General features: G+C 43.3%; 1 protein-coding gene across 1 annotated transcript; it reads left to right on the top strand.

Annotated features, from left to right (window-relative positions):
- The first annotated feature begins 272 nt into the window (after positions 1–272).
- FAM161B (FAM161 centrosomal protein B) lies at positions 273–8089 on the top strand. Its single transcript, XM_035539252.2, has 8 exons — positions 273–394; positions 1336–1898; positions 3618–3955; positions 4348–4475; positions 4700–4867; positions 5367–5466; positions 6894–7024; positions 7273–8089. Exons 1-8 carry the CDS (start codon positions 273–275, stop codon positions 7361–7363), a joined length of 1641 nt encoding a protein of 546 aa, XP_035395145.1. The 3' UTR covers positions 7364–8089.
- Positions 8090–9159: the final 1070 nt, after the last annotated feature.

Raw genomic sequence — 9159 nt, 5'->3', positions numbered from 1 at the left:
CTTCCTCGGCACCAATGAGCGAGCGGTACGGGCCGTCCGTCTTGGAGCCTGATTGGCTGCTTAGGCAGCGAGGCGGGGCCAGAGCGCTGCAGGCCTCGCTGATTGGCGGGAGCCGGGCCGGGAGCTGAAGCAGCGGCGGCGGCCTGCAGGCGAGGGCCGGGCCGGGCCGTGGGCGGGGAGGGGAGGGGGGCGCGCTGCGCTGCGCTGCGGGGCCGCAGCCCCCTGGGCGCGTTCTGTGTTGCAGGTGCCGGCGGGACCCGAGGCGCTCAGGGATGGAGGGCCCGGAGGGCGCGCACCGGGCGGCGGCGGGCAGCGGGCCCGGCGTGTGGCGGCGGGGCCGGGCCCAGGGCCCCGGGGACGTCTCGCGGCGAGCGGCCGGGGCCGGGGCGCCCAGGTAGGGCGGGGGCTGCCGGGGCCCCTCGGCACCCGCGGGAGGCCCCGGAAGCGGCGTTCGCGTGGAACTCGAAGGGCGCGGCTGTCCCGAGCCTGTGCTCACCGGGTTTAACGTGGCGTGCGCGACGCGGTGCTGTCCCCGCTGCAGAGCTGTGGGAGCGCACTGCCCGCTCGCACGAGGAAAATGAAATCACGGTTTACAAAGAAGAAGGTAGCACAGGCTGCAGCAGTCGCCTGGCAAGCACAGTGCCTAGCAGCCTTTTTGCACGATTAGCCCCCTTCCGTATCTCCCTGTTTTCCTGCGCTTGGTCTTCACTGACCCACCTCACCCCCTCACTTGTCCTGCATCTGATCCTTCCCTAAACTTCTCATAGTGTTTTACCCTGTCCCGTATCACCCCCAAAACACTATGAGAAGTTTGCTGTTTCTGCGAGACCCATGAGAGTCTCGTGGTTTGTTTTAGTTTTTTTTTCCTTTTTTTTTTTTTTTCAATCGGTTATATGCTCTTCTGAACAGCTACAAGGCTGCCAGCTGAGTCTCTCAAAAGTTGCACTCATGTAGTTCCTGGTAGTTACCCTTCCTAAAAGTTTTGGGAATTCCAGTGTTCAGTTCCATTTCCCGAATATCCTTGAAGCTAGAACGTCCTGTTTAACTTGCGGCCTTACTGGCATTAGAGTACCAGCAGCATCATAAGTTGCAGCAGAGATCTAGCTAGTCGCAATTGCCATTCTATGTGTAGAAAACAGAATACAAGCAAAGCTATGTTCACAGACTTAAGTAGCAAAGGAAAATCCAAAGCCTGAGAACAATAAGGCCTAGGCCTGTCTTTTAACTACCAGCCCAGCCTACAGTGTCTTTCTGTTAATCAACAGCATCGCCCTTCTTTTAATTCTAATTGTTAATAATTTCCCTTATTTCCCCTCCATAATGTCTTTGTCTTAGTCATGCATCTGGTAACAAAAGACAGTCCAGGTCTTTGATTGACCTCACCTCGGACAGTAACTGGGATCAGCAAAAACCTCACTTGTTTCCTAAATCCTGCCTGAGGCCAAAAAGTGCTTCATCTCCCTGGATTCCCTCCATCACCATCCCTCAGCCCTTCAAAATGACACTGCGGGAAGCTCGCAAAAAGTCCCAGCTGATGAAGTCATACCTGTTTCTTGAACTAGACAAACTGAGAGACAAAAGGCAAAGCCAGGATGAAGCGGAATGTCAGAAGCAATTCCGGGCACAGCCTGTACCTGCCCATGTGTTTCTGCCCCTTTATCACGAAATAATGGAACAGAATGAGATTCGCAGGCAAATAGCAACACAGAAAAGAAAGGAGCTGCTTCTTTCCACTCAGCGGCCCTTCAGTTTCCTGGAGAAGGAGGAGAAAAAGAAAGAAGCTATCAGACAAAAGTTCCTGGCAGCAGCAACCCCAAGTGAGAGCTCCAAACCGAAGCAAGCCAGTCAAAAAGTTCCTAAATCCACTTATGGTCCACTTCTTGGAGATAAACTCAAAGGTAAAGTGCCAGGGCTTTTCCTGGAAAAAGCTCCCTGACTGTCCCTTACTGCCTGGGAGTATAAGGCCAGTATCGTTACTTCCTCTGGTATTGTCTGGTCTCCTGTGTATCACTGCTCATTACATTTCATCTAGAGTCTACCCTTAAGGTAGAGTGTCCTAAATTTAGCAGTCTTGTGGTAGCGTCAGCTGTGGCAGTTCCGCGCTACTCCTAAACACACGTGGGTACATTGAGCTCTTCAGACAAATTGCTGTGCCCTTGTTGCTGCATATTGTGATAGTTTGGGAACCCTTCCTTAAACTGAATTCCATGCTTTTATTCCCTACTTTTAGACTAAAGGGACTTGCATGATGTGTGTGTGGTACCAGCATGAAAACAGATGTAGTGCCAGAAGTATCTGTCCAAGGTTCATGCAGTATCTTAGAACTAGTAATTTTACTCCCAGCCAAGTCACCTGTGCTGCACAGAACCCCTGGGAGAAACACATTTCCTGAGCCCAAATCAGGCAATTAGTCTGGTTCAAAGTAACAGTGAAAAAAGTTATGTCTCTCCTGCCATTCTCTGATGCTTTCAGTTACCTTCCCAGTTATTCTCCACCTTCTTACTAAGCACTGAAACATGTGAGGGAGGTGCTAAGACCATTCTAGTCAGAGATATGGTCAAGGAAGTTGTCCTGATACTCTCTCTCTTTCAGGTGGTTTAAGCTTAAGCACTCACAGTTGCAAGTTTGAAGTAAACAGTACAGACTTAACACTTAGTATAGGAGATAAATCAGTCCTTCCAGTCCTCAATGGTTATCATCGCTTTTCTTACCCTTTTTTTTTTTTTTTTTACTGTTTCCCATTGATTTCTTGCGTAAACACCAGTTTTCATCAGAAAAACTTATGTTGAACACTACTACATTAAATGGATTGGAAGGGTAAAAGAGATCAAGGGATAAACCGTTGTTCTGTTTCTGTCTGTCATATGAGAAGGAGGGGGGAAATGAACATTTCATACGTCAATCAATGCAAACTTATAAACAGACTCCAAAAAATCTTATGTTGCAAACAGCAGTATTGACTTATTTTTTTCTAAAAGCAAAAAAAAAAAATAAACCACAATTTTGTCAGCACTTTCATAAATATTTAGTGTTGCACAGTAAAGGACACAGTTTGACATTATACCCCTGAAACATTTTTTCTATGGAAAGTTTGCCGCAGAAGTCACAAGACATGATCCAGCCACCAAATCCTCCTTACTTAAAATCTTTTTCAGAACAAACAGTGCTGGATATTAGATAGAAAAGCCATCATCCATTATGAGTATGCTTGAAAAGCCTGTTTGGATCAGTCGGCATAAGGACATAAAGTCCCATATGAAAAGTAGAACCTTCATTAACACATCTGCAAGACAAGGGCACAATTACCTGCTACTCCTCAGAAAAGGAATAGGAGGAGAAGGCCAGTTCAGTAACTTACTCTGTGAGAAGGGGAAGAGATATCTAGAGATTAATGCCTAAGAATGAGACACGACCATGGTTCTTCGTGTTCCTTCGAATTTCTTTCCTGGGAGGCAGGAGAGAGGAGGGGGAAAGTGGGGAAAGAGAACACCAGATGCCTGTTCTGTCTTCTGTGAGTAGCTGCCATCATAAAGAAAAGTTTAGAGTTGTCCAGTGAGGCTTTGGCAGCCTTTTATGTCACTTGTATTCTTCTCATTGTTTTGTTTTTGATTCATTAGAAGCTGAACTCTACAGAGAAATCCGCATTCAGATGAGAGCCAAGGATTTGCTTGAGAGCTCTGTAGCTCCTATAGATACCAGCAACTGTCGGAGGAAGCCTCAGTCCCGAACTGCCACTAAAACTAAGCAGGAAAAACTTGGCTTCTTGCAGGACAAAAGCTTCAGTTTCACACCAAGGATTAATCCAACAATACCAGATTTTGAAGAACTTTATTGGGCATTTCAGAGGGAAGCAATAAGAAGACAAGAAGTCAAAGAGGCAACTCGTAATAAGCCGTTCAAGCTACGAACCTCCAATCTCCGTAGCAGGCAGAGGCAGGCTAATGAAAGGATAAAGGTGAGATGACCAGATATTTCTGTGGTACTATTCTCTGTGATCGAGATGGCAAGTTCTTAAATGTATAGCATTTATTTATGCATATTTTATGTCCTTTAGTGAGACCTCTGCCCTTGCTTGGGAGTACTGCAGAATTCTAGGAGAAATCAGAGAACGAAGTTCTACACAAAGAGATGAGCTATGGCAGCTAAGCTCAGCCACCCTTCCATACTCCTAACCAAGTCTCCTTCCCTCTCACCGCTCAGCCTCTCCCCATGTAAATCCCTGCTGGTAGAAGAGAGAAAAACGAGTGCACTGCCCACATACCTCCAACTGTTCTCTCTAGTAGACAAAGAACAGAGGACATTCTATGCTGTGAACAAACACACTGAATAAAGTTCCATTTCTTTCAGGATTCTCATCAACTTTCCAAAGTTTCGGTGCAAAAAAGTCATTCTCTGACTGCACTTTCCTCTCTCTCTTCCAACACCCTTCCAGTGCATATTACAGATGCAACAAGAAAAAGGGAATCTGCTATTAGGTAAGTAGAAAAGTTTGTCTGCAAGACCACACACCAACTAATGGCTGAAATGTAGTCTTCTTTCCTTGCTAATTCTTATCCTGCCTCCCAGTTGGTTTGAGAGCTACATACATCTATGTCTGGAATTTTGCTTTTCTCCTTAGAGGATTACAAAACTGAAACTGCCAGCCAGCATGCAGTCTGGCACTGTTCAGTGAGCTCATTGCTTACTTTCTCCTATACAGATGCTCCCAAGAAAGCAAAAAGGAAGGAGACAAAGAAGGAATTTATTGGCTGGAAGAACAGAAAAAGAAATGTCAAGCTATCTGTAAGTCAGTGAACAGCCGAGCAAAAGCCCTGGATCCGCATAAAAGTCTGGATGAAACACTCAAGGAGAAGTTGAAACAGAACTGGTCAGTATCCTGTTCTGCACAGAGATAACTGTTTGCTTTGGTAACTGGGGATTATCAGATGATTTTTTAAGAGGAGTTGGGTCTAAGAGCCTTCATTCCTAACCTGACTTTTTTGGCTGCCATACCTATTGCACATTCATTTGGGTTTCTTCACAGTCCCACAGTACTCTTTCCAAACAGAGTAGTTTCCTTTAGATTAACATCGGTAGAGACGATGTTGTACAAACAAGCCAACTGAAATGTCTCCTTTGGTAAAGCACATAAAACACATAAGGCAAGATTTTGCCAAACTTGAACACTGGTTCTCTTCTTACACTCCAGTAGTAAAGCTTGCTGAGGGTACATAGCTCGCTAGCAACAGCAGTGTTTTCCCCAGCATTTGGAATAAGGAAAATTCCCAGAGCTATTTAAAGGACAAAATGGTTATTGAGAATTCCTGGTTCCTGATCAGCTACAGTCAGAGGGAACCTGTATTAGACAGGGAAATTTTCCATTTCAGGCAAAATATGAGAGAGAGAACAAAGGAATACAGAAAGGAGCTGGAAGAAATGCAGCTGCGAGTCAAGAACAGACCATACCTCTTTGAACAGGTCACCAAGGTAACTGGTCAAAGTTCCAGAGTGTTTCTGGACAGGATACATTGTCTTTCATTTAAGACAGGCATTAAAGAAGTTTAGTCTCAAGTTATTCATGGATGAGAAGGTACAAATGCTCGTATAGTCTCTGGACTATGTTTAAAATAATACATGGGACAGCCACCCAAGTGTTACTTAAACTCCTTCCCATGACTTGAAAAACACTTGTACTTACTTATTGGTTGTAGAGCTTTCCAATCCTTAATATATATTGCAATCAAAATATACGGTCTGATCAAAATTAAGGCCTTATCACACCAGAAACTATACGAATGCCTATTCTGCACCTGAATACCATGGCCTACAGTCTAGAAATTTTAAACTTTTTTTCTTAAAACCCTCTCGAGTTGAGCACTTTTACTGTCTAACTCCAATGCTACTGGAAAAACTTGAATGATTGTTGAGTCACTTTTATCACCTGCAAGCTCGGCTGTCTGTGGTTGCATTCAGCACATCTCACCATCACACAGTACCTACCACCTGCAAATCTATAGTGCACTTAAGTGTAGATACAAAATTTATTTTATAGAAAGTGTATTTCCCTCAGTTTTCTCTCTCAGTTCTGTCTCCTTGCAGAGTTGATAGATACCTGGTTAGAGACATACTGACAATATATAGCTATGTGCTGATTTAAGATATCTCAATAGAAATATCCTCTTGGCTTAAACTTTCTGTTCAGGTGAGTAGTTAATGGAAGCAGAGAATACATTTGTATGATAAATTTTGGTAACGTTTCTGTTTGTCAGGTTGGTAAGAATTAACCAGTATTGATAGCATGAACTTAGCTGGAGACAAGATTTCTGTCTTCCATCCAGAATGCCTTAATCTTTAGAAACCAGCCACTCCCTCTGGAAAACCTCATTTCAAACTACATTAGTTTGCAAGGTTTATGCAGAGGCAGTGAGGATATAGGATCCAGGATGCTTGGTTTTCAGCTTCTTGAATATGAGCTGATGTGAAGCTATTTCACAAGCTCTGTTTGTTGAACTCCACTGTGGTTAGTGCTTACAAATTACAAACCAACGTGCTTCCAGAATTTCTCACAACCCTTTTTTGCACATATTCTCAACCTGAGTGTCAGAGTCAGGATTCAGACACAAGTGTGCTACTGTGTTAAGACTGGAATGCTGTAGAAGCAGCAGAACAGAAGAACAAAGTGAAAAAGAACAGAAGCAGGAAAAGGTGAGCTCCAGCTTAGAGAGATACGGGGGACATTCTCCTAGTATTCAGTTTTGATATTGTACCCTACAGAAGACAAAAATTCTGGACAGGGGCTTTGCTGTTCTCTTGTTCTCATTAGGAGTGTCAGCCATAAACTTTAAAACAACTTGACCTGGCTTACAGGAAAGCCCCAGTTCTATATGCTTACCGTTTAAGTTTCAATTTCATAGCATGATGCCCGTCAAGGAGCAGAGCGTCGCTACAGACACACCCTCCAGCACGTTGGGCTAAGTGAAGAATTTGTAAAGAAAAAAGGAGAAGATGCTACTGACTTGCTGGAAGAAGAATCTGACATTCACAGGTAATAATAATAATGCAATAGAGCTCTTTTGCCTTTGATTGGAAATCTTTTCCTTTTTCACAGAAGCCTCCCTACATGTAGTGGAGGAAAAATTACATTAATGCTACTCCTCTGTAATTAAGCATCATGGTTTCTCTGTCTTGACTTCCATGACTGCTAGGCAGGCCCTCTATTTCTTATGCACGGGGCAAAGCAGCAAGTAAGCACTGCAAACCATTTCCAGTATTAAACAATCACTATTTCTGCAGAGTGCCCCAGCCTCAGAGTGAAAAGAACGACTGCACTGTACAGGAAGGAGAACCTCACAAACAACAGAGAGGAGAGGAAAAGGCAACGTAAGATCTAACAGAAGAATCCATGGATCATCTCTTGATTCTTTGAATTCAAGATTCTCCAGGTTAATCCTCAGGAACTTTCTGGTTTCGGCTGACAATAATTGCTTTGGGGTAAGTGAGATGGGAGAACTTAATAAAGGAAAAAAACGACTGACTGTTGTTTAGAGCACATTTTGTCCAACCCAGCAAACCTTGCAGCCTCCCTTAGTCTTCACAAGTGTTCCTCATGTGAGCCATTTCCCCTTCTTTAAAAGGACTGCATGAAACAAAACAAGTTAAAAAGGTTGAAGCACTACGTCTGGATAAAAGTAGACATGAAAGATTGAAGAGGTGCATCCTCTAATGTCAGCTGCTTGTGTTCATGCCACAGAAGTGCAAAGAAAGGGAAGCGTTCTTCTCAATGTGCTAAGCCTTGGTTTATACATAACTGGAGTAGAATGACTTTAATCAAGGTATTTCTACAAAAATAGCAGGAGTTGACCTACCTTGGGAGAAGACTCATGGGGAATTTCTTCTCGAGCCTGTTAACTCTTCATTCACTCATGACCATATCTGCTTCTTCCTCCCATTAGGAAAAAGCAATAGTCTTTCTATATGAAAATATCTCACATAAGCCATGATTTGAAGCTTTGTTTTAACTTCTTACCAAATTAGGTCATTAATTTGGCCTGAAAAAAACAACAGCCAAAAGTATGGAGAAGGTTATAATTAAACAATGCATCACTTTGGATTGCTGTTGTCCTAATTCTACTATTACTGTGATATCAAAGATGGACTTTGGTGCAAGCGAGATAAGGTATTACTTGCCAATGTGTCACTCAGATGCCTGGGTATACCATCTGAAATGGTATGGTTCACACATTAATCATCTTCCTGTACCTGATAATAACAAGAGTCTCAAAAATACAAACCGCTCCCACCCATTTTCTGAGAATGATGGTGTCAAAGCACTTTGAGATTAAAAATTTTTAAATGGCTATCAATGTTTCTGCATTGTCCGATTCTTTATCAATCTTTTCCTCACTTAAATGGAAGTTGCATCTTTTTCATCTTCATTAGCTCTAATTATTTCTCCTTACATAATAACACCAACTCATCGTCAAATCAGAAATACGGTAGCTGTAACAGCTAGCACATTAGATAAGGATATAAAACTGAGATCATGGCATTTTAAATCATAACAAAGCATTAGATCCAGGAATTTAGGGTGCCAGGTTTTCAGGCTGCTATGTTAAGACTTACATAGAGATCAGTTCATGCTGGTACATAGCTGAGTGCATTATGTTGCAGCAATCCTTACTGACCCAAAGAATTTCCGACAAATCTAAGCATAGGCTTCTGTTTTTCCTTTTTTTTTCTTCTCTTTTCTAGTTGAGCTTTCTATGCAACACATCTGCGGAGTGCTGTATCCCAGATTCAAATACTGTCCTTCACTAGAGAAATTACCGAGTGTTTGAGAGCCAATTCCTTTCCTGTGGAGGCTTAACAACCTGGGAAGGTTCAAGGAAGGATGTTACCAGTACTCCAGTTTCTACATAGGTTTAGTTGTGTAGGGCACACAAAGGCTGTTCTTTCCCCTGTATCCCATGAAAAAGCGCAGAGATGTAATCATATTGTCACCGTGCCCTGTCAAGTTGAAAGAAGAAAGAAGGAAAGATTTCTGCCATGCTACAAGTCTCTGGTCTACAGTCCACTTGGGTTTGCGTGAAAAAATGTGGAGCAGTGGGAGGAAATTAACATACATTTCGATCTGTGTTTACTAGTACCTGCATCACAGGAAAGTACTAATTCAGGAAAAAA

The sequence above is a fragment of the Cygnus atratus genome, chromosome 5, assembly GCF_013377495.2.
Source record: "Cygnus atratus isolate AKBS03 ecotype Queensland, Australia chromosome 5, CAtr_DNAZoo_HiC_assembly, whole genome shotgun sequence".
Taxonomy (NCBI): domain Eukaryota; kingdom Metazoa; phylum Chordata; class Aves; order Anseriformes; family Anatidae; genus Cygnus; species Cygnus atratus.
The sequence above is the reverse complement of the archived record's forward strand: the minus strand, read 5'-3'. Positions and strand labels throughout refer to the sequence as shown.